The sequence below is a fragment of the Mauremys mutica genome, chromosome 6 (assembly GCF_020497125.1).
Source record: "Mauremys mutica isolate MM-2020 ecotype Southern chromosome 6, ASM2049712v1, whole genome shotgun sequence".
Taxonomy (NCBI): domain Eukaryota; kingdom Metazoa; phylum Chordata; order Testudines; family Geoemydidae; genus Mauremys; species Mauremys mutica.
In genome coordinates, this window is record NC_059077.1 from 106,726,390 (window position 1) to 106,752,418 (window position 26,029).

A 26,029-nucleotide genomic window follows, 5' to 3' on the forward strand; every position below is an offset into this window, starting at 1 on the left:
TTTCTGCCTTTCAACAGTTAGTTTAAAACTCAGGAGGCTTGGTCCTTGGGATTAAATGAGTTCCTACCCTTTCAAATTTGCTTCTCTTTCTGTGACTGGTGTGTAAAAATGCATTAGTCAATCAAAGGCAGGAAGACCATGGAGCCATTGTTACACTTAATATAGCAGGAATGACAATGGCCCATTAGAATTTTTTTTTTAAACAGGGGGAAGGTGCAGGCTCACATGGCACCTTTCGGGGAAAAATAAATCAATTCTTGTTCCAAATTTATGTACTGCAGCAAGGCCTGTAAATGCTAGTAGAAACCCATCCCATTCAAAATGGGGAAAATGCCAACCATCACTTATTCTGTCAGAGAGCTGCCTCAGCAGAGCTGGATTTTGTTAATTGTTTTGATGCTACTGCAATAAACTGGCTCAGTATGTGTGGTCATATCACCCATGAGCGGCTAACTCAAGTGACGATAAAGTGGTTTTAGTGATGGTCGCAAATTTGATCCTCATTCCTGACAATCTTGGTGTCTGTATGTAAGCAGCCACAGGTTCTCAAACTGGGGGTCACGAGGTTATTACATGGGGGGGTCACAAGTTGTCAGCCTCCACCCCAAACCCTGCTTTGCCTCCAGCATTTATAATGATGTTTAATATAGAAAAAGTGTTTTTAATTTATAAGGGGGGGGGGTCACACTCAGAGGCTTGCTATGTGAAAGGGGTCACCAGTACAAAAGTTTGAGAACCACTGGACTAGAACATCTGGCCTGAACAGCTGTATTTTACCTCCCACTTAAACATGCAATGGGTGAGGGGCCTAGCTCCTCACTGGGTCTGAAAATTGGATCTGAAATCCTCTGTCATACAGGAGGGGCAGCTGGACCAAACTGGAGTGGCCATGTGACCCCATGCAGCTCCCACACCTTTCCAGTCCTTTAGCACCCAGGGACACCCCAGCTCCTGGGGAGAGGCTGGAGGAACCTCCCAGTCCCCAGAAGGGTGGGAGGAGGATTAGATCTGGTCTTTTGTCACTTCCTGAGCAAGTGGAGCTGCATGAAGATGGGGTCTAGGCTTCCCAGAACTGCCTGGCCCCTGCTGGGGATGGTGTTCTTCAGCCTGGCCTCCTCTCTGAATTAGAGCTCAGGGCTGAATGCGAGGCAGGGAGACTGCTGGGCTGGGTGCAGGAAGGAGAGCTTGGAGTTGAGTGTGGGGCGGGGAGGCCATGGGGCTGAATGTGGGGGGAAGAGCATGGACCTGGCTGAGGGGCAATGAGGTGGAAAAAACATGGAGATGAGTGTGGGCAGCATGAGGGGAGTGTGTTTAGAGCTGTGTGTAGTAGGAGAGAGCTTGGAAGCGGGTGCAGACCAGAGTAGGGACAGCTCTGGGCCCCCTCCTTAGGAAAATTCTGTTTGCGCCCTCGCTCCCACTCGTACTGTTGCATGTGCACCCTGTGGAACTACTTATAGCAAGCGGAAAAAAAATCAATTTCCATCTTGATAAGATCAGAACTTTTTTCTGCAGAAGATTGCTAAATCCAGTTCTACCAGCTGCTCTCACACAGCGGGCTTTGAAGGGAAGAGGAGGATGAAATGTTACATTGTAAAAGATACATACAGACGGTCATGCTTTCAGGACTCAGACTGACTTCCATAGTCACCAGAACGTTATTGACTGCTAGGAGAGAGTGCCTTTTTTCAGAAATGCCAGGTATTTCTTGCACAGAGCACTATAACATTCAGGTGTCTATAACAGTAAATGGAGATTGCAATTTCCTTTGCATTGGCTACAAAAATAGATTAGGAAAAAACTGAAAGAGAAGAAATGTACTTCAGATACTGGAGAAAAGCTGTCTCTGGTACACAGAAGAGAGTACACTGGAAATATTGTTCATGTTTATCACTCTGAAAGGTTGCCTCAGTAATGCTGCCAAGATCTGAATAAGCATTGTCTCTCTCTCTCTCTCTCTCTCTCTCTCTCTCTAAGTCACACAGGTTCCAACACCTGACTTAGTTGAGATTTCTAAGGGCTGGTCCACACTAAGAAGCGGGGTCGAACTAGGGTACGCAAATTCAGCTACGTGAATAGCGTAGCTGAATTCGAAGTACCCTAGTTCGAACTACTCACCCGTCCAGACGCCGCGGAATCGAAGTCCGCGGCTCCAAGGTCGACTCCGCCACCGCCTTTTGCAGTGGTGGAGTACCGGAGTCGACCGCGGCGCTTCCGGAGTTCGAACTATCGCGTCCAGATTAGACGCGATAGTTCGAACTCCGAGAAGTCGAACTCACCGCGTCGACCCGACTCGTAAGTGTAGACTAGCCCTAAGTTTGTATTCATGAACTGGCACAAGTGGATCTATCTTGCTAAACTGGATCTTTTCTCTGACCTTTCGTGGTCCCATATTCACTACAGGTCAGTTCTTCTGTAATTTATTAAACAGTTTTTATGTACACTAAGAGAAGGGCCATACTACAAACTTTCTTTGTAGTTTACATAAAGAATGACTATACGTTATTCACGGTATGCATCACCTCATTTGAGAGCATGGCATTAACAGAGCTAGTGACATGTGTAAGAAATCAGGTTCCCCATTATATTAACAGAGGGCCCGATCTAGCAGCCTTTACTCACATGGGTATACCCATTGATACCAATTTCATTTTAAATAGTCAGTGGACTATTCACCTCTTTAAGGCTGTAGTGGTGGGACGCATTTTTTTTTAATAGTTTTGTGTTATGCAGTACTGAAACTCTTAAAAACATTTCTTCCTGTGTCAAATATATTTGTCTCCTGGCAAAAACTGATGCCCCACACTGCCATTGCCATCCCTTCATCCCATTATGAAAAAAAAAAAAAGGCTGGTACATTTCTGGCTTATTCGCATCCTTGTTTTTCACCAATATAATTGAGATGAACAAGAGGTTGTTAACGCATACGTCTAATGCCAGTTAGCTATGTGGGTCTATGATATAGCAGCAGAATAAAAACATGGGATGATCCTGTGTCTATAGAGGTGGAGGAGAGTTATTTGCTGGGGAAGGTGTGGTGCAGTGTTTTAAAACAGCTATTAAGAATCTGTATGAAATTCATTTCCCTTCGATCCTAACAATTTAAAGACAGGTCAAATTTTGGGCCTAACTTTGACAGTGGAAATTACTTGTATTAATTAAATTGACTCAATACATTTTAGACATCTAAATACATTTTGGCCATCTAATTTTGCATTTTGATTTATGCACAATTTTTGTTGGAGTAAATATTTATTTTATTGAGCTGCATCATTTTCAGATAATCAAAGTACAAGAATTTCACTTGACCATACCTTGCCTAACTCAACCTAGCTCAGACTACTTGCTGGAGGTGGTCTCTTTGGAATATCTCCACTTTAATGTGAAGTGAAAGGATTCCTGCAATGTTTATACTGTTATGGATTATGGGATTTTAATTGTGGTAATGCACAGGCATAACAATAGGGGTTGGAGTGAAGGGGACATACATCGACCTCTCCATTTAGAAAAATGATGTTGATAACCGGTGGCTCTGATGTCCCTCTCAATCTTTTTGTTTTTCTTTCTTTTGTTGTTAACTGCATTGATATGATCATCTATGGTGTTAGATTCTCTTTTCAAATTTACTAGACCGGGGGTTCTCAAACTGGGAGTCGGGACCCCTCAGGGGGTCATGAGGTTATTACATGGGGGTTGCGAGCTGTCAGCCTCCACCCCAAACCCCGCTTTGCCTCCAGCATTTACAATGGTGTTAAATATATAAAAAAGCGTTTTTAATTGATAAGTGGGGTCGCACTCAGAGGTTTGCTATGTGAAAGGGGTCACCAGTACAAAAGTTTGAGAACCACTGTACTTGACAATGCAGACCTTAATCTTCTGACAGCTTTTCTGACTTTTTACAACTTGGGTAAAATAGAATGCAAATAAAGATCATGAAGAGGCACTGAACAGACCTGGGCCCTAACTTTGGGAAAGTTAATATTTAGATGTGAACTTCAACAGCTCAGACTCACCTCTAATGCTGGAGCACTCTAATACAATCTGTATATTTGGCATAACTCAAGCTTATCTGATGCATATCTCTGCGTTACCACATGTTGTACCATGTACTAAAGAGGCGTTACAAATCAGCCCTGTCAACTATGATAGGTATATATACCTGTGCATGCAACACAGTACTACCTCTACTAACTTATCCTTAGCCAAAGTTGTGCAAGTCCCCCCTGAAATGTGCGAGGAAGTAAGGGAAACATCACAATGTACAGCCCATTCAGTGGCTGTGGAGCAGTAGGTAATAAAGAGTTCTACACAGAAACACAGCAGGAGAACATTGGGTCCAGTTTTCAAAATCTGCATGCATACAGCCAGGCACCTAAATCTGTATGCTAGCAGTTGATTTATGTATTTTAATTATGAATCAGTTGAACTGGGCTCCTAAATCATAATTTAGGGCTTAACTTTAGGTAACTAAATTTTACAGCTGGAATGATTATGAAGTGTTATTATAATTAGAAAAAAACAACAATAATAAATTATGAACATAGAAACTGGAGTTAATTCTTCAATGAGTGGGTTAGTACACCAGACACCAGCTGTGCCTCAGTGCCCCAGCTCCCTCCTCTCACCCTCCCTAGGACCCCACAATCTTCCAGGGGCAGTGTTTAGAACACAGCCCACTATTCCAGAAGGCACTATCACCACTAGCAACGGGCACGGGCCTGCAAAACCTCATAGTCTGATGATAGCAGACCAATATATGTGTGAACTTTTCTCATCACCGACCCTGGAATCATTTATTTCTACCACCACCAGCTTTCTTCTCATGTACCACCTCTCTGCCTTCTTAAATCTCTCCATCCTGTCAGCAGGTATCACATCCTCCTGCTTTCCATTTGCTGGCTTCAGTCTCATCCACTAGGTCCTCTCTCTCCCTCTTCTTACTTATCCCTCACTCTTTTTGCATCTCTTCTTTATGCTCTCTTCCTTAACTCTCTTGCTATATTGAGCAGACCCTCCAGTCCACATGCCTTCTAAACCTTCACCTCACCTCTACAAACTCCTTGCCTTGCCTCTTGTAACTCTCTGTAAAATTACATGCCCTTTTACATTACAACATAAATTAAAAGTAAAATCTACTAAAATCAAACTATTAAAGATAAACTCTCCTGTTCCCCTTATATATATGGTGCTCCCAGAAATGTTGTTTAAATCCAGAATAACTGTTCAATGTAAGATGCCGTCCACCTAACCTTTATTTCAAAGAATGGATCAAGCCATGGCACTAACTCATCAAAGACTTTGATTTTAGGTACTAAGTGGTGAAGTTTCTGAAAAACAACCCGCAGAGTTTGCATAATGCCTAAAAACCAATCAACCCTATTATTCTGGAGCAGTGAAGTCAATTTAGCAGGAGGATAATCTGAGTGTGCCACGGCACTCACAGAAATTAATTAAATACACCTTGACTGGAAATGGCTACTTCAGAAAAAGCCTAAATAACACGCAGAAAATTATTTGGAGGCTGAGGTCATCTTATTCTCACTGAAAGGTTTTCAAGCAAATTTATAAACCTTCTCCAGGAAAATGCTCAGAAGCAAAATATCAGCGTGGAAGCGCTATAAAAATCTATAGAAATATCATTATGGAACCAACATGTATGGCTGCATACAAATGGTCTTCCAGCTGTCTTTAGATGAATAGTATTAAGTTATAGCTATAATTTTTCCCGCCTGAATTTAGAAATTTAGCTTAATGCAGTATCCTACCATGCAACTATCAAAATGCCCTCATTAGCAGACTGCTCTCTGTAGTAATGGAAATTATCTGCAGATTGTTTCAAACAGGGGCTTAACACAGTATAAATTGTGGGGAAGGGGGGCATAAAGAACTGAACACACAGTGTAAAAGCTGTATAAAATGCAGGGGAGAACAGGGCTCATGTGGCAGATCTGCAAAGGTGACTCAACTGGGGTTCCCTGGGTAGATAGAGCATCACCAAGGATTGAACTGAAATGTAAGCAAACCCATTCTGTTAATGCACTTAATACAAGTTATCTCTTCTGCTTATGTTAGTTTAATGTGCACTAGCTTTCAGCTTTGGTGTACGTGATTAAGCTTACAAGTGATTGTTTTATAAAGAATACAATGAACATATTTACTACTAACACCTCTGATTTAGACCAGCTTGTCAGATAGACAGGTACGGCATCATAGTTGAGAAAAGTGAATATATTTTCTCATACCATTAAACGGAAGGGAAGCAAGAAATTGTAGAAACTCTCTGCACACATATCATGATGTCAAAATGCTGTCAAACAATATTTTGCTTTGGAAAATTGATCATGGACAGTTTTCGTGCAAATTTCTGAAATCCAAATCCTAGCTTTTCATATGTTCCACGTCATGTTGAATGAAAAAAAGTGGTAGTTAATATGCCACAGCCAGAATTTATCTAAACAGGAACAGCTATTCATACCGCAAGAAAGCATGTTAACATCCAAGACAGCAGGCCTGATTCACCACAGTGTTACTCTGTTTTTAGACTGGTGTGACTTCACTGAAAATCAGTGAAGCCACATTGGCATAAAACTGGAGTAACAGAAGGGTGACTATAGTGCAGTGAATTAGCTGTATGAATTCCAAGGACAATCAGAATGCACAGTATGAAAACTATACTTAAGCTTAAGCTCTTGGGCTTAAAATGTTAATGAACCTTCTTCTACACACAACATGTTATGTTTTCCTTAGAGAGAAAATAGAAGACTGGATTAAGCAATCATGAATGCTTTCTAATGATTCTCTTGATATTTGTTCAGTTAAAACAATTAATATTTCAGCTGCAATATAATCTTTCATTGACCACCAAAACACCCATTAATAGCACCAATAGATGTTTAAATTAATGTTAACTGATAGGTGCAGACTGACACAACTTTGCACTGAGTGGTTACTATTCTAATTGGAATTGGAGAATGCCATTTGGAACACTCCACTACTAAGCACCTGTGGTAGGTGCCACACTAGGAGCTAGCACAGAGATAGATGGGGCCTAAATTTGGGCTACACTATGCCCTGAAAACACAGACTCTCATTGTGGGTGGTGCAGAGGAGCACTGCATCTCAGGGATACCAGAATACATTGTGCCTGATGTAGGCACAATGCCTCAAGTGCAGAGGAGCCTAATTGCTGCATCACCATTTTTGGGGGTGCAATATGCTCTCCCTCACACAGTGCCACTTGTCCCACCCCTTCCCCATCTACTATGGAGAGGCTAATATTGCTGCAGTTCCCTTGTACTCAATTTATGCCCAGCCACTGTACGTGGATGCATAGGTTAGACGGGGAAAGCCTCCGACTTCCTCCATCTTTCACACATACGTGCGTCTGGACACAATCTCCAGCACCCCTGTGTCACAGGGTGGCTAGCCCCAGAAAATGAAGTAGCAGGTGCTCCCAATTTGACCAATGAAAAGGGCAGCACCTGGGGGCTATAAAAGGTTAGGGAGAGACCCAGGGACCGAGAGTCAGGAATAGTGGTAAGATCAGTCTGGAAAAGACAAGAGACTGAAGGAGGTTTCTGGTGAAAGATGCAGAGAGCAGAAAGCTCTCTGCAGGCCCTGCCTGGGAAGAGGGCGGAATTCCCTAAGAGACCATAGGGTTGAGACCTGGGAGAAGGCTGAAGGCAGGAGGAGAAGCCGCAGAAGCAGAGGGAGTTGCCTGCTGGTTTTAGGCCAGAGAGCCAGAATCAAGGGCTGTAAGAGGGCTGAAAGGAGGGGAGCAGTGGAGAACCTTACCTGCTAACATCTCCAAGGCTGGAGAGCTGGACCCAGAGAACAATGAGAGGACCAGGGGGAATAAGGGACACTCCCATGGCAAAGATGCTCCCAGTAAAGAGTCTGTGCGGGTTTGTGCTGGGAAGAGTGGGGCTACACTCCTGTTGGAAGGACTGGGGTGACTGTACTGGTACAAGAACAGGAGAGGGTCCTCTGGATGGGATTACTACATGACACCCTGGATTGCAGGGGATGCATGACAGGTCTAAGAGAATGTAAAACCAATAAAAGGTCAGGAATGATCATGAGCAAGATCCATCCCTTCCCAGTTACAAGTGCTGCCAATTTGACTCACCATTCCTAGCTCTCAATCCCACACTAACAAGTTCAGTCAATCGGATGGACTAGCTGCCAAAGCTATCCTCCTACACCCTTGATCCTCGTGAGGGAGGGGGAGGGATAGCTCAGTGGTTTGAGCATTGGCCTGCTAAACCCAGGGTTGTGAGTTCAATCCTTGAGGGTGCCACTTAGGGATCTGGGGCAACAAAAAAAAAAAAATTGGTCCTGCTAGTGTAGGCAGGGGGCTGGACTCGATGACCTTTCAAGGTCCCTTCCAGTTCTAGGAGATTGGTATATCTCCAATTATTACTTTACTATTACTGACCTTAGTCACACTATTCATGCTGAATTACACTGCCTGTAAATCTTTGATGAAATCAGAGACATGAGAGACAGCTAAAGGAAACTTAAAATGTACTACCGTTGCCATCTTTGTTATTCCTTGTCTTGTACATATTTGATTCGCACAAGTCAATGTATGTTACTGCTTTACCCAGTCAGTCACTAAATGCTTTTCTATCTAGCAATCGGCTGGCCCAACTAATTAAAAATTTTGAAGCACAGAGTTTGTGATTTTGCTGTGGGTCATTTATCTGTGAGGCATGGTGCAAACTTTATGTCTAATTTTACAGGGAAAAGGTCATTTTCAATGGGTAGTGTACTACACTATGCCCTGAGTTTACATATACACCACTACCTCGATATAATGCCACCGGATAAAACACGAATTTGGATATAACGCGGTAAAGCAGTGCTCGGGGGGGGGGGGCGGTGGATCAAAACAAGTTAAATATAACACGGCTTCACCTATAACGCGATAAGATTTTTTGGCCCCAAAGGACAGCTTTATATTGAGGTAGAGGTGTATGTGCAATTAGATGAAAAATTCAATTACTGGCTTGGGAAAATACCTCTGCATCATTTGAGATTACTGACATATCACTGCAATAAGTAATCTCTAACAGAAAAGCTATGTGCTGCGCTCCCTACTATCATCACCTGCTGTACTGTTCAATTTTCTTGGGGGTTCATAGAAGAATACATGAGGAGAGAGGGGTGGATTAATAAAGCCATTACTGGGTGGTATTGCAAACACCATCTTAGGAGGTCCACTGATGGAAGTGTTGTGACCCCAGTAAGCTAAGTAGAGTTGGCCAGGTAAGTACTTGGACGGAACTTAGACAAAGGTGCTATGGGAAGAGATGTGAGGGTGCTCAGTAGAGGATACTCTTCTACCAGAATCAGTATTAAACCAATGATCCATCATGATGTTAAGAGGCATTGCACTGTGACTGGATGTGCCTTTTTCAGCTAAGAAAAAAAATCAAATGTCCTCCCCAACTGTGATCAATAAGCATTTCCATATTAAATTCTATAAAAGTAGGGGCATTTAACCTCAACATCCTATCTGACTTCCATCTCTAGTACTACATTCTACCTACCTAAATTCTCCCTGCTGTTTGAAACTGGACACAACATTCTTTTTCACATCCTGTCCAAAATGTTATACTGATCGTCACTTTTAAAGAATTGCCATGTTTCACTCCATAGGTTATTGTACCTCAGTGGAGGATAAAGTGAGTCCTATTCTCTCTCTCACACACACACACGAAGGATATATCCATTTCATAAACTGTACCTATCATGTATCTTTGACCTGCACTCTGCCTAGTAATCTACCTCAGGCTGGACAACTTCTGAGATTACAAACACATGAGCAACTTCAAATAGCCATCAGATGTCCAGGCCAAGAAGGCTAATGTAATGTTGGGGAACTGCGCAAAACCTCACTGAAGCTGATGGGCATAACCACCGCTCTCTGTTTAGTATAAATGTAAGAAACAAACAATGGAACCAGGTAAGCTAAAACAACAGGAGCCATCACCCAAAAAATAAGGACATGGCAAGGCTTGAGTAGAGGCTGAACCATGTGGCCCACGGGGTTTCTTTGTGGACTGATATAACAAATGCAGGGTGTGATGGGGTGGACTAGGCCCAAAGGCCCCCTGCTGGAGGCCTCAGGGTTCTGCCACATCCATCCCAGGGAAGGAGCAGTGGAGAGGACCTCCAAGCAGGCTAGACTGGCTGCAGGGGAAACAGCCATTCAGGACCCAGGAAGGCCATATAAAAGGAGCTGCAGAGGAGAGCACTAGTCAGTAGCTGCTTGGAGCAGGAGAAGAAAGGACTGCAGGCTTGGCTGCCTGGAAGAGCAGCAGGGCCACGGATGATTTGCTAGCAGGGACCAGGGGAGTATTGAGGGAGCTCCTGGCTGGTTGCTAGAACTGAGTAGGGACTGCGCCTGGGGAGGGCTGAGGAAGATAATGTCTCCAGGGAGGGCATGCCAGGGCTGGACTATGTAAAGACTCTAACCCTCCCTGGGCTTTGGAGAGACACCACCAGACGGGTACTGAGACAGACCCCGGTGGAACATATACCCCGAAAGGGGTTTGTGCTTCTTAAAATGCAGAACGTGACTTGGACGGAGCGCTGTGTCACTGACAAACGCGCCTGAGAACCACCGAAAGGGTCACTAGAACTAAAGAATGCAGACACGCCCAACCAGAAGGGGGCACTCGCGAGAGGTGGGTGCCAATGCTGTTACACAGGGGTTGGCACATTCATTAGTGAAGCCATGTGTGAAAGAGAAGTTCAAGCAGCAGAAAAAAATAGGTGGACACAAAGAAGGAGCAAAGAAGCCCCAGATAAGGTCAGAAAAGTCCTGGTAGCGTGTTCCTTAGAAAAAAGCTAAGGGAGAGCTTTTTGTCAAAATGCTAAATGAAGGGGGCTTGGAACTGTAAGCAAAGAAATTACCCCCTGTTTGATTCCTACTGTGTTCGGAAAAGAGGAGTTTGTACATTCTTTGTACAGGATTGCATCAAATACCTGACTCCATCATCAATTTCTTTTCCTAGCAGAAACAATCTGCTAGACCCCAAAAATTGGGGTAATAATAATTTAAGACCTCAAAGGTTCCAGAGACAGCAAGAAAAAATTAAATAGTGGGAAAGCTAATACCATCCAATTATGTACATCAGAGTGTGGGGTCAGGAGTTGTTAAAATTTTCATTTCAAACTCTGACAGCATCACAAGGGGGTATTCACAGACATTGACAGCGCTAGAGAGCTGTAAAGAAGGTCTCTGGCGGGGAAAAACCTTTAAACCCCTCCCTGCAACAAACAAAAAAGCAACCTCTCAAATTGCTTTGCTATTACATTGACAGCTTTTGTTCAAATGCACAGTAACTAAAAAGTGATGCATTCTATTACAAAGAAAGCAGAAGATCATAATTTTGGTGCTTTGTGAAATTTAGATGTGTGCTGAAAGCAGCTGTAGCCGTCTTGAAAATTTCAGTGATGTACTTTCGCTGTCACATTTCTAAATGGTCCTGTTCTGCTTTTCATGGCCAGTGGTGAATTTAAAGTACTGATAGACACAGAATGATGGACCTTAATCTTCACTAATCTCATCACACTGAAGGCTCTTTTGGTTCCACTGGTAAAAGGAGGTGGTGACATTAGCATCAGCATAATTATTTTAAGGGCTCTATGTATCACTGTAGGGCCCTTAAAAAAGGCCCGTGTATTTCTATGGATGTTTGAGTTCTTTCAGGTGAGGGAACTCCTATTTCAGGAGAGTTGTAGATCAAAAAAAAAAAAAAATCGGTGACTGTCACATATGCTTGGATTGACAGACTGAATCATGTAGCAATACAGCTTTTATTATGGTTCTTGACTGCAGCAGTTTGCATGCTGAGTTTAACTGAGCTGATATACATATTCTTCAGGAATATATTGTTAAGCAGAAATTTCATCGACATTTTCAGAACTGCCCAGAACCACAGTATTTGGGTTTGGGGAAGAAATCCCCTGGGACTCCTGAAAATATCACACTAAGGCTGCTCCAAATACTCTCCACCGACAGATAAATGTCTCCTTTTCCTCCTGCAGGAGCCCTTCCTTTCCAAGAGCATTTTGCACTGGTATTCCGCATACTGCAGTGACAGCCAATGCATTCCTAGGAGCAATTTAGATTGTTTGTTTTAATCTATAAAGACCTTTACACTTTCAGTCCTGGACATGTTGTCCTATGGCACTTAAGATCAGCTCAGGCAAACAAACTGACAACCCCTAGATTTGTACATGTGGTGGGTCATTCTCAGTGGAGTGTCCTTGACACTGGAATGTGTTTCCCTCCGTGGTCCGAGACAGTAAGAATTTGGTAAAAGCAGCAAAGAATCCTGTGGCACCTTATAGACTAACAGACGTTTTGCAGCATGAGCTTTCGTGGGTGAATGCAAGTGCATCCGACGAAGTGGGCATTCACCCACGAAAGCTCATGCTGCAAAACGTCTGTTAGTCTATAAGGTGCCACAGGATTCTTTGCTGCTTTTACAGAACCAGACTAACACGGCTACCTCTCTGATACTAAGAATTTGGTGACCCCCAAAGCCTGCTACAAGGCCTATAGGGCTTTCACAAGGAGTGGGAATGGGTCATGTCTTAGCTTTTGTGTCAGGTTCAATTTATTTTAGAGAATGTGTTTATATCACAAACTGTACATGTGGCTAAGGCATTTTTGACAGATGTAATACATAAATAGGAAAAACTATATAAATAAACCTGAACCAGCATGTTCCGTATTTAGCAAACTGCCAGGATTTGCACATAGAGATGTGTATGACAGGTATTAAAATACCAAGTTTCACAGCATGTTGTGTTTACTGAAGGAAAACCCAACCCTGACTGGAACAACGGGGAGTATAGAGACACTGTCCAGTGCAAAGTCTGCTAATTGACATCGGCCCCGCATGCCGGGGCAGCATTCATCATGGTGAGCTGAGCTGGGGATGGGTGACAAGTCATAGAGCATTATGTGATGCTCCTCTGAGCAGCAGCAAGTTGCACTTTGTTGGCAGCACTTGCTGGAGAATGCAGCTTATGTACTGGCCACTTTTTTTTTTTTGCAGGGGGCGGGGACCCTAAACAGCCTATTTAACCAGCAGATCTCATCTCCTTTGGGATATGGAGCACCAGACAGTACAATTCGCCAGCTGTTGTCTACCATTCTTCATTGAGCTATGAGGCAATCCTTACCTGCTGCATGTGTGGGACAAAAAGTTGCACCTGCATCTTTTGCACACCAGCACAGCAGAGGGTAGGACTGAGCCCCGAGTTTAGCAAACACACCGAGGCTTACTAATTTGCAATTTAATTAGTTTAGACGGTCTAACTGAAGAGTCATTTGTTTGTGTCTGTCTTACAAGTTTGAAACCAGAGGTCTCAAATGTGCAGTAAAAAAAAGTAAGTAAAAAGCATGTCCTAATATATTTAGCAAATGCTAACACAAAGCAAAGAAAAATATACAGGGGATGGGATCAATGGATTCCGTGCCTTGGCAACTGTTGAATATCTAGAGCTAGAGAAGAGAGAGTTTTAGAGATGAAGCTCCCCATCTTCCTCCTTACAAATAAATTACTGTGTCCAAACACTAAAATGGTGGCCTGCCTTGCATAAACACAATTGTGAGTTGAACTGAAATTGTGCTGTGGACTCAACACATACTGCAAAAGCAGAAAGCTCCTGCTATCTTTGTGAGCTAGCTGAAAAGTGAAAACAGATTAGAGAAATAAGTTTCTCAATAGGCAGTAACATTGCTTTCACACCAGATTTGATGACTAAGTCCTCCCAGCGGCACTAACACCTGATATGCACATTGCGTGGATTAGCAAGTTTTAGGCCAGGCAGAAGAAAAAATATTCTTTCCTCCCAGTTACTGCTACAGGTATATTATCTAATGAAAACACAACAAGATTTCTCTAAGGAATGTGAAATTTATTTGGTATTTCCATCAAACAATTATATGTTGTTCATCTAGTATCTGAGAAGCACTGAGGCATATCCAGACCTGATTACATTCCTTCTTAGCTCCAGAACAAGCTATCCCAGTAGGGTGGTGAGCAGTTTCTCATCTCTCCCTTTGATGCTTTTATGCAGGTGCACACAAAAGAGAGGTTTGTGATAACAATACAGCCACATTTTCTTAGTATCTTGATGATCCTAAATCAAAAGGCCCTGGATCATTACTGGAGCCTTTCAGAATATTTCAAATTAAGGGGTAAATTTTCAAAGTGATATAACAGGGATTTAGCTGCATGACTTCCATTAACACCAGTGGGAGGTGAACAGCTAACTCCCCACTCACTGCGTCAAAAATGTACCCCTTTAAATGTCATATTTCCAAAATACATTAGACTTTGCAATAACTAAACAGTTGCCAAGAAAAACAGTATTATTTCTACTGACAGTATTTGACAGATAACTGCTTCCACAGACAAGTTGGTTTGTGGAAAACATTAAAGCTCCCAAACATCTTTATAGGACAGGAAGGCTGTGTATTCTGGGGGGTGCAGCTTCTTGAATCACAGCATTCTAAATCTTATGCTAGTGTCTTACGCTATCCTACCTCCCTGCAGCCAGCAGAGAACACAGCTAAGGGAAAGCGGATGTGCATCCTGGCAATCCCTGGCTGCTCTAACAGACCCTGGGGGGTTGTTAACAAGAGGTGCAAGCAGGGCCGGCTCCAGGCACCAGCTTATCAAGCAGGTGCTTGAGGTGGCAACTCGGGAGTGGGGCGGCACTTTCAGGGATTTGGCGGCAATTCGGCGGAGGGTCCCTCACTCCTGCTCGGAGCGAAGGACCTCCCGCTGAATTGCCGAAGATCGCGATGGCGGCTTTTTTTTGTTTTTTTTAGCTGCTTGGGGTGGCAAACCCCCTGGAGCTGGCCCTGGGTGCAAGTTATAACACTTATACCAACAAATCAGCACAGCACAGAAAAGCCTCAGGATCAGAGGAGCACAAAGGTGGCTTGATTGAAGCCAAGGATCAGGGCCAAAAAGTATGAAGTGGGTGTAAAATGGTACCAAATCAAATGGTAATGGTTTGCACCCACTCTGCCCTTTTGTAAATGATTATACAAGGTGCAAGGCAGTGGTGAATGTAATCCAGAATATGTAAGGAAAATGTGCATGTTCCCCAAATAAGCACATCAGGTGTTCAGTAACATTCCTGAAAAACATGGAGGTTTAAGTGCATAGGGGAAATCAAAATCTGCATTGCTTTTAGGACTAAACTACATATTCTTTTCCCTTACAAACTAAACATCAAAAGATGTAAACAAGTTGTCAGAACAGATTCCTGAGAGCCATTCTTCCCATTACATATTTGAAAACAGGATTTTTCAATTCAGCAAGGAATGTTATTGTATTATCTCTCGGCGACAGATCAGAATATGTGGAATTCCCATTCTAATATCCTTTATTAAACACATATTTCTTATTTAATTAAAAGACTCTGGAAGATTAGTTTTGATTAATTTGGTCAAATGGTGGATACTAATTAGAACAACCAAGGTTGGGAAGCCCATTAAAAATGATAATTCTCTGCAGTGAAAACAACAAACATGAACTGAATATTAAGTCAGTTATCTCCTTTAAAAGTGAAAGGAAATATTCCCAAAGATTCAGTCTGTTTAGCTATGGCTGTTATACTCTTATCATCAAAAAAGCACAAAAAGAGCAAGTATCTTAAAAAATACTTACAACAATATCTTCAGGGAAAGTGTCCCGACTGAAGGAGCCATCATCAAACATGACTTCATAGAAGACTTGAGATGTCACTCCTATCACTCTGCAACTATAATATCGTGTGTTCCTGTGTTTTGTGATGACAGTCTGCCCCACCGTGATGGCCTTCTCACATGCTTTGGTTCTCTTGAAAGCAAGAATTTAAGAAACAGTCATTAAAAATAGTAACCACTTAGTTTATCAGAACCATGTCACATGATAAAGTAGTGCAGTGATCAATCATGGATCTCAATTTAGCGAGAAATCTTGAAATGCAAAATCTTTCCTTACTACAACAATCAAACTTTCTGTGAAGCATACACATTTACTTTTTATTAGAAAAAGAATTACAGCCACACAAGATTACAGCACATAACTAAAAATATATCTACTATTATGGTGTTTTGACTCATCTTACAAAACAGGAGAATAAATTAAGCATAACAATTCTGGGACCATTCAGAAATTTTGTTTGCCGCTTTCTTAAAGCCTTCTTATATCCAGCACCGGTAGAGATCAGACATAGTAGACCAAACGTATACTGTAGAATTTTATTGAAAGGCACTTCTCAAGCTTTGGATTCATGTTTGGATTTTCATAATGATATACTTAATATTTTGCTCACTGGGATGACATCAATAGATACACATCTCGTTTTTGTGAAAGTGGTCAACAGTGATACAACAGGATGCTTCAGTAACTCAGAAACAATACCATGCAGAACACTCACTTTAAAACTGCAGATTGTATTCTGCAGTTATAATGATTGTTTATTTTATCACTCACCTTTATGATGTAGCAGGTCAGTCATAATCATTGTTTATTTTCATGTTTCCTCTCTAACTTCCCTAAAATCTGCTATCACCTTCAGAAGTGTAGCCGGATATACTCTAACGTCAAATTATGCAAAGATTCTACCTCAACAACTATGGGTATTATACTCCTATTATCCAAAAAAAAACAAAAACAAAAAGAAAGAACCGCAACCCAAACCTCAAAACTCAGCAAATGCTCAGAGATGTACATGAGGCAGAAAATTGCGCACACCACTTCTCAACTAATGCATCCCAGTGTGCCTCCCACTTGCACAGTGAGCTTCACCATCTGGAGAAGTAAAATCAAGAGTTTCTCATCCTAATAAGACATCCTATGGCTGTTCACTAGCTGTAAATCATTTCATATTGGTCGCTGTGTTCGTGTGGTAAACTGTACTGTCTCAGGCAACAGCTGGGCATCTGAACTTTTCTGACAACAGGAGATTCTAAAAAGCACGGCATGATTCAAATAGCATTTCTGTATTAGTGAAAATGTTTTGAATTAGAAATATTTATTTAACCAGCTTGAAATACTGTACAACATATACTAAATTAATTACCCAATTTCCTACCACTTTTTCAACTGTCTGTAACCTTTCAAGCAGCAAAGTTCTTCAATAAATGTAATAATCGGAAAAGAAAGTACCTGTGAAAGTCTGCAAACTGATGTGACTATAGAATTGTCAGCATGATTATTAGAAGCTGTGTTATGGTCAGTGCCCATGCTCTTTGTTAGATTTTTACATTTTATTTTCAAGTAATTCCCGCAACCTTTTTTAAACAAACTTGGGCCAAATTTTCAACTACATCTTTTGCTTTGTAATTTTTGGCACAATACCACTTTCTTGCACCACATTACAGAATGTACACATCTCAAACTTTTGTGTTTCTAAAAACTGAGGGCAAAGCAAGTACAAACTTAGTGCACTAGCACCAGAAAATGATAGACTTCAGATGCACACAACACATTTTCTGGTGCTAGTGCACTGAGTTTGTGTTTGCAAGTGATTTCTCTGAGTAAAATTGTGTTCATGAAAACAGAGGATTGGACTGAGGCCTACTGATGAAGTTATACCCAATTATATTTCTATAGTATTTTCAAGATTACCTGGAAATAATCTTTCTTTCATAATTATATATTATTTAATGGCTGTTTACCTGTTTAAACAGCCATTACTAGTTCTCTATAGAACAATATCACTAAGCCTAAACACAAAATGGTGAAATGAGCCAAGAACTAGTTTACCACTATAAGTTATCATCATATAGGTCCCTCTACTGGTTAACATCAGTTATCACTGTTACACCAAATCTTGAATAATATATAAAAATCCAGGTGTTTGTTTATTGAAAAATTCCAGACTCCATTTATCCAAATATGTTCAGAAACAGAAATTGAAAGTAGTCACTGAATTACCCATGTGAGTGGAGCAGAAGTTTCTGGTGGATATATAAATCCACCAGGAAGTAAATGTATTAAAAGTACAAAATGTATTACAAGTATGAAGGTTGAGCTTCACAAAACAAAAAAACAAGATTTTTTTGTTATTAAGAATATGCAGATTGGTTACTGGTAAAAAGTTCACAAAATAAACTCCACAACTCAATCCCCCTACCTCTTGGCAGAAAACCAAATAAATGAACAAAAAATTCAAACCATAGAAAACCCTACTGCATCCCAGCTCAAGGGGATGGAGTTTGGCTTTCAGTATGCTATTTTGGTAGGATTCTTGATTTATTTTGCAGAAAAACATATTGACAAGCACACTGTATAATTGATTGCCTGTCCCAGAGAACATTTCCTGTCAGAAAAGCCTAAGAACTTATTGATGTTAAGAATGTCATTTTTGATCAGAAAGGACAGTTGTTATGCAAGGGGCTCTATCAGATTAAAGAAACAGCTGTGGTATCTTTCAGATTATGGTGCAAATTGTGATTCAGAAAGTGTGATTTTTCTTCAACATAACCCAAGCCAAGGATGAACTAAGATAGCAGTAGAAACAGAGAAAATCTAACACACACACACAAAGCCATCTTGGTCTGCCATATGTAAATTTGAAAAAATGGGAAACATTATGGTAGGAGTCCTTGCTCTTTATTTGTGTGACTGGTGTATTGCTAGCAAACCAGATGCCATCTTATGCCAAGGTCCTCATGTCTTGGATACTGAAAACACATAGCTGGAATCAGTCTGGTTCACCTGTGTGTTAGTACTGGTAAAATCATTAGAGTTATAAAAATATGCTTAGTGTTTATGCTTTATTGAACACTTGTAAATTGCTACTTGGATTAATATCACTTATAACATCTGTATCTCATATTGTAAGGTATTATTTGAGCACTTGCACTATAAGTCTCTGTAACTGTGTAAATCACCAGACAGGAGAGAAGCATTAGCTAGTGTGAAATACTAGTCTCCAACAGGTGTTATGTCCTGCCCGACATAAAAGGCACAGAAACACAAGATGAAGTATTGTGGAACATCAGAGGGCAAAAGACTTTGTTGATTGCTTTCTCCCCCACCATGAAGAGAAAACATGCAAGTGAGTTCCTTCCATCAGCTGAGTTTGCAACTCTAAACAGAAGTGGGGAAGGAATAAAAAGCCCTAACAAGGAGGAACTGTATCTTTATGCTGCTTGGACTCTGAGGACCAAGGATTACTAAGCATAAACAAAAGATCCCCAGTGCTTAGGCTGAGTTAGTCCTGAGGACATATTGAACTTGCTTATCATAGAAGCTTCTGTTACTTTTTGAAATTTAAGATTGAAACTCATTTGTGTATAGTGTTGTCTTTCATGTGAAATCTAAGATGCAATTGACCTGGGGTAAGTGACTGGTCCTTGTGCCAGAGTAATCTGAATATTCCTGTGATCTTCAGTGTAAGGTGGGCTTACCTGAGAGGCAAGACAGATAGGAGTACCCAAGGGACTGTCTGTAATTTCATGGTAAGGCTGTTATAGTTTCTGATGAGTTTACACTTGATAATTGATAGGTGAAATCTACATATAGAACTCACAACAATTTGGGGTTTGTGCCCTGTTTCCTAACAGTTTGCCCTGAGGTTCGTACCCACACCCTTCAGTCACTGCAGGACAACTTGACAACTAGCCAAGAAACATTTGGTCTAAAAAGTTCCAGATCATATTTATAGTAGAGGATCATCAAAGCTCTAAGATGTATTTGGTTTGATATGGAAACCTAAGTTTTATTCCACCATGCCAATTTTACCCCTAGAACTATAGTCCTAATGTGAAAGCGATATCTGAACAGTATGCCTGGTCAGGATTTTTTCCCTTTGGTCTCTGTGTCTCCCCCAAGGCATGCCCCTCGATCACCAGAGGGCCAGGGGGCCAGGCGCAGGCAGCACAGAGTTGGCTACATTGGCTTTTTGTCAACCAGGGATTCTTCTACATAAAGAAAATCCCCAGCTCTCCTGTTACAGGAGCTCTCCATTACATTTGTGATGCAGGAGCATCACAGAATAGAGGATCAGTTATGGTGGAGCTGTTACTAAGTTTGTATTCTGTTTTGCACTGCAAGCGGGAGTTCAACTTGTTCGTTTTATAGGAAAAATACAGTGTATATGCTGTAAATTTTAGCACGTAATGGCTGAGCAAAACCTGAATTTTCTGGGGAGTTTGAAAAAATCAGTTAATTTTAAAGTTCTAATCAATTAAAAATTGCATCTCTCACCTAAAAAAAGCTCAGTGTCTATCTCCTGATATTTTGGGTTCTCCTAGCTGAAACCCTAGGAGATAAGGAGAGTTTGGTGGGCTCTCTGGAGTTATGTATTTATTTTGTTAATTAACAAAAATAATTAAAAAATGTTACAGTTCTTTGTCATAAACGAATCCTTAAGGATCAGAGGGGTAGCCGTGTTAGTCTGGTTCTGTAGAAGCAGCAAAGAATCCTGTGGCACCTTATAGACTAACAGATGTTTTTGCAGCATGAGCTTTCGTGGGTGAATACCCACTTCTTCGGATGCAAGTAGCTTGCATCCGAAGAAGTGGGTATTCACCCACGAAAGCTCATGCTGCAAAAACATCTGTTAGTCTATAACAGGGGTCTCAAACTCAAATGACCCCGAGGGCCGCATGAGGACTAGTGCATTGGCCCGAGGGCCGCATCACTGACACGCCCCCTTGCTGCCCCTGGCCCCACCCCCAATCCACCCCTTCCATGAGGCCCCGCCCCTGCCCTGTCTCTTCTCCACCTCCTCCCCTAAGCGCGCAGCTCCCCGCTTCTCCCCCCCTCCCTCCTGGAAAGTGCTAAGCGCCACCAACAGCTGTTTGGTGGCTTGGCGGCGGGGCACTTAGGCGGCGGGTCCCGGAACAGAAGGGGCCCCCCACCGCCGAAGACCGGGCTGCGCTTCGGCAGCGGCGGGTCCCTCTTTTCCCCACCCCGGCCGGTCCCGCTTCCCACCCCGGCCCCGGCCGGTCCCGCTTCCCTTCCCCACCCCCGGCCCGGCGGGTCTCGCTTCCCTCCCTCACCCCCCGGCCCGGCCCGGCCCCGGCGGGTCTCGCTTCCCTCCCCCACCCCCCGGCCCGGCCCGGCGGGTCTCGCTTCCCTTCCCCCCCCCCCGGCCCGGCCCGGCCCCGCTTCCCTCCCCCACCCCCCGGCCCGGCCCGGCCCCGGCGGGTCTCGCTTCCCTTCCCCACCCCCGGCCCGGCGGGTCTCACTTCCCTTCCCCCCCCCACGGCCCGGCCCCGGCCCCGGCGGGTCCCGCTTCCCACCCAGGCCCCGGCCCGGCCCCGGTGGCTCCCGCTTCCCCCCCCCTCCTTACCCGAGCGCGTCTCCGTCCAAGCGCCTGAGCCCCGCCCCGATCCGAGCCGCGTGGTGAGGGGGCGGGGCTGTGAGCTCCACGCCGAGCGCAGCGCTCAGCCCAGAGCTCCCAGCCCCGCCCCCTCCCCACGCGGCTCGGATCGGGGCGGGGATCAGGCGCTCGGACGGAGACTCGGCGCTCTATGCGCTGAGGCTCCAGGAGAGGGGCGGAGGCGGGAGCCTCCGCTTTTCTCTTGGGGGCCCCTGCGGAGCCCGGGGCAAATTGCCCCCTTTGCCCCCCCCCTCTGGGCGGCCCTGGGGAGCTCCGCGGGCCGCAGGGAAGAGCTCCGCGGGCCGCATGTTTGAGACCCCTGGTCTATAAGGTGCCACAGGATTCTTTGCTGAATCCTTAAGGGCGGCACTTAGCTAATGGAGAACAAAAGTTTGGATGACTAAGATCTTCTACAAGTAGTAGCTGCTTGTTTGTGAAACACTAAGAGCTCTTTGAGACTGTTTCATGAAGAACAGTATCTTCAGCATAGGAACAGCTACTGGTCTGAGAACCCTATTCTTCATGACACTGGCCAGCCAGCTCAGGAGCTCCTGGTTTTCATGACAGCAACAGATGCTAATGTTGAAGATCCTGTTTTTCATGAAGATGGTCAGCCAGTGCAGGATCATATGTGATTTTGCAGAACAGATAGCAGAAAAAGTCTGGTCTGTTTGCAGTGGTGTGGAATTTGGGTGAAGAGGTGCTAGAAGACTGACTTCTACAACTGGTAGGCAAATGTTCTTCCCCACAACATTTTTTGACAAAAACAAAAATATCATTTTGCCAAAGTTTTCCTATAACATTTTTTAAGTTTTTCATCCAAACATTGAAAAACAAAATGTTATGGGTTTTGGTAACTGAAAACCACAAGTTTTTGCTAAAAACTGCAACATTTTCCATCAAAAATCGAAACATTTCAGCCAATCAGGTAAAAATCTTTTGGATTTACTAAAAACTGTTGCTCAAATGGGTGAAATTTTTAATTTTTTGTTGCTGAAAACAACAGAACCAGTTTTTCTATTTACCACTCCCCTAATTTTATAAAAATCAACATTTCCCACAGAAATTTCCATTTTGACAAAAAAGCCATTTATCATTAAAAAAGAAAATTTGAATGAAAAATTTCTGCTTAGGTCTACTAGTATCCTTATAAGGGCAGGAAAGTTGTGGTGTGTCGTCTGAGGTGTCTGGTGGTTGTTCTAGTGGTCAGGTGCCTGTCTCTGGTTGGAGGAGTAGAGGGTATGTACTATTAGATGTTTTTCATTTCCTTGCTTTTGTGGTTTTGGATTAGGTATGTTATAGTACAGAGCAATCTTAAACCCACAACAGTGTGTGTAAAGTATGTACATAAAGGTTTTTTTCTGGGCAACCATATACATACATGAGGCTCCCTATCCCCTTTCTTCTATTCTTGCACATCCACAAAAGGACCAGGAGAAATTATAACATAAAAATTCACATATGGTTCACTCCTGCAGCTGTATACTAAACTTCCCTTCCCCGCCTCTACATTTTTATGGCCTGATTCTGCATTCCAAGCCCAGTTAACAGTCATTGATTTCAAGGGGATCTTTAGTTATGCAAGGTATGGAGATCTAGCCACAATGACTAGCTCTCCTTAGAGCATGAGCTATAGGATTCTGTTGTCTGAAACTAATGTGCCCCTTTCAAGAGTCTGATTTGTCTTGCGTACCCCAGTTTTCACCTCACTTAAAAACTACTTGTTTACAAAATCAGGCATAAAAATACAAAAGTGTCACACCACACTGTTACTGAAAAATTGCCAACTTTCTCATTTTTACCATGTAATTATAAAATAAATTGATTGGAATATAAATATTATATTTACATTTCAGTGTGATATTTGAGCCTGTTTTTCACTTGTGAGCCTTATCTGAAGCCAGAGTTCCAGGCAGTGGGGCTGAAGTCTGAGCCCCACCACCCAGAGCTGAAGCATGTAACTTAGCTTCACTGTGTTCCCTGTGGTGCAGGGCCCCGGGCAGTTGCCATGCTTGCCATCCCTAATGTCAACCCTGCACTTGCAACCCCGCTAAGCCCATCCTGTGACACCTCCCCGAGGGTCACAACCTCTAGGCTGAGAAATACTGATCTGGATGAATTGAGTATCTGGATGAATTGAGTTGAGACCGCTGCCTACCCCCAGGAGTACACGTATCTCTGGCTGAGAACTACGGTCTTAAAGTAATCCAAAAAGGTTGGTTATCTTTATTTAAAACATATTAATCTCTGAGGGTCCAAAAAGGAATAGCTACTATTTTCCAGTTTGTCCCTCAAAAATATTGCCTGCTGATCCTTATAAGGGTCTTTATTCTAATCCAAATTCCTAAAAGAATCTTAACAGGAAAAATGAGTCAGTTGAGGCTTTTCTCCTTTTATATATGCACATAAATAATATAAAAGATTACTAAGTAAATTGTTCAGTCATCTAAACTTTCACAGCCGAGATGAGAACTGCCCATGCAACAGTATTTTCAAATTTACATATGCAAAATAATACATTGTTTCTATGAAAAAATATGAAACAACCAATTTTGCACACAAAATTTACTTTACTGCAAGCAAACCAGTATTTGTGGGTGCAGAATGGGTGACAGCATAGATATGTGTGCCTTTAGGCATGCAATTACCCAGTCTACATGATGAAATAGCTGCTTGCACACCTAAAGGGAGCATCCAGATATTTTGGCAGGCACAGTATTAGCGCTCATATTTGAAAATTTGGCCCAAAAAGCAAAAGATTTTGAAAATGCAGCACAACATTTAAAAGTCCAATGCAATTTATTTTTACTACATTTTGAAACACTATATAGGTACTGGTATTACTTCCCCACCTACCTTCTCCATCTCTATTTAGCATAAAATACAAGCCAAATTTGCCAACAGTTGATATTAAAACTGTAACCTAGGAAGAAATAACCATGACGATTCAGAAAGACTGTGACCCCAGGTCAGAAAGGTTTATGAGACTACTGTGATAAATAATCTGGACATAATTTGTTGGAGACTACATTGCTAAATAATTCAGACTCAAAACAAAATTTCAGCATTGCAGTGGGTGGAGACTCGATAACTCAGGTTAAGGGATATATTAAAATTATGCAGTAAAGTAAGAGAGAGAGAGAGAGAGAGAAAGAGAGAGAGAGTGTGTGTGTGTGTGTGTGTGTGTGTAGGAGGGAATAGGCTTTTGGTCAAGCAATCTCCCTGATTTACATAGCTTAAAATTACACATTAGTATTGTAATATATAAATTGTATGTTAGATAATTTTCACACACCTTCCCCCAACCTAAATAAAAAATGAACTCTTATTTTTCTTTCAACTTTGACTTAGGTAATAACAAATAACTCTCATAATGCATTTTGGGACAACTTTATTAAGATAACACCAGCTAATTATTGTTTTGCTTTCTCCATGAGCAGGGATAGTGGTATCTTGCCATATGTGTGGTTTATTGAATAGCTGAATATCTGTATATCTGTACAGATTTCCTCTTTCTGACATATTCTATTTTTTTAATCTCTAGTCTATTCTCTTTAAAATTGAAAAACGAGTTTAAAAAGTCAGTGCTCATTGTTTAATTATTTTGCTTCAAGCAATACAATGTAAGTTAAAGTGATGGACAAACAAGAAAGGTTCATTACAAACAGAGAAGTGCTGTTGTGCCAAATGGCAAAAGGCAGTGTAATCTCCGCATGAAAGGATAGCTAATAGAAAGGATAAAAGTCTAATAAGAAAATTAATGGTGAACAAACTTCTGAAAGTTTGGAGATTTGATTAGATTAATTATCCAAAAGGTAGGGCAGAGGTAGGCAACCTATGGCACGGGTGCAGAAGGCAGCACGCAAGCTGATTTTCAGTGGCATTCACACTGCCTGGGGTCCTGGCCACCAGTCCAGGGCACTCTGCATTTTAATTTAATTTTAAATGAAGCTTCTTAAACATTTTAAAAGCCTTATTTACTTTACATACAATAATAGTTTAATTTTATATTATAGACTTATAGAAAGAGACCTTCTAAAAACATTAAAATGTATTACTGGCATGTGAAACCTTAAATTAGAGTGAATAAATGAAGATTCGGCACAGCACTTCTGAAAGGTTGCCGATCCCTGAGGTAGGGCATTAAACCAAAGCATACACAAACATATGTCAACCTCCTTTGTCTCAAAATCATATTAAAAGTACAGAAAGAAAGGCTCTCATAGTATTTCTGATATTTCCAAGATTTTGTCCAATAAAGCACACACAAGAATAGCCTATCTTTCCCTGGTGTTTTTTGGTTCTGGCCACAAAAAATAAGCCAAACTCCTCCTGTAAAGGTATATTGTTGGCTCGGAGTTTTGGGAGAGGCTGGATTGATTTTTATTTTTATCCAAGCCAGTCTGACCATGCATCCCATACTCATCACAAGTGAATGTGCAAGATGCTGTTTTTCAATGTCTTTTTTATTTTTCCTTTAATAACACCAAATATAGATCAAGAAAATCACTGGGGAAAAAATTAAGGATTTTTGTGGGAGTCCATTTTATCATAATAGTGTTGTATCAGACTAACATTTGTTTTGGCTTCTAGAGCACAAAATAATTATCATTTAATAATTGTTTACAGCGCCCAGTTTAAACGTATGTCAATAAAGTATACTGATAAA

At 42.1% G+C, this 26,029-nt stretch overlaps 1 protein-coding gene across 6 annotated transcripts in view; it reads right to left on the reverse strand.

The window, feature by feature from the left end:
- KDM4C (lysine demethylase 4C) overlaps nt 1–26,029 on the reverse strand; it is a 420,715-nt gene that overhangs the window by 21,175 nt on the left and 373,511 nt on the right. For 5 of the 6 annotated variants that reach the window (XM_045021569.1, XM_045021570.1, XM_045021571.1 and 2 more), the window contains one exon: nt 15,708–15,878. In XM_045021569.1, coding sequence (XP_044877504.1) covers nt 15,708–15,878 — 171 coding nt within the window. Of the gene's footprint in view, nt 1–14,020; nt 14,167–15,707; nt 15,879–26,029 lie in introns of those variants that run through there. The other variant, XM_045021572.1, reaches the window with a different exon arrangement.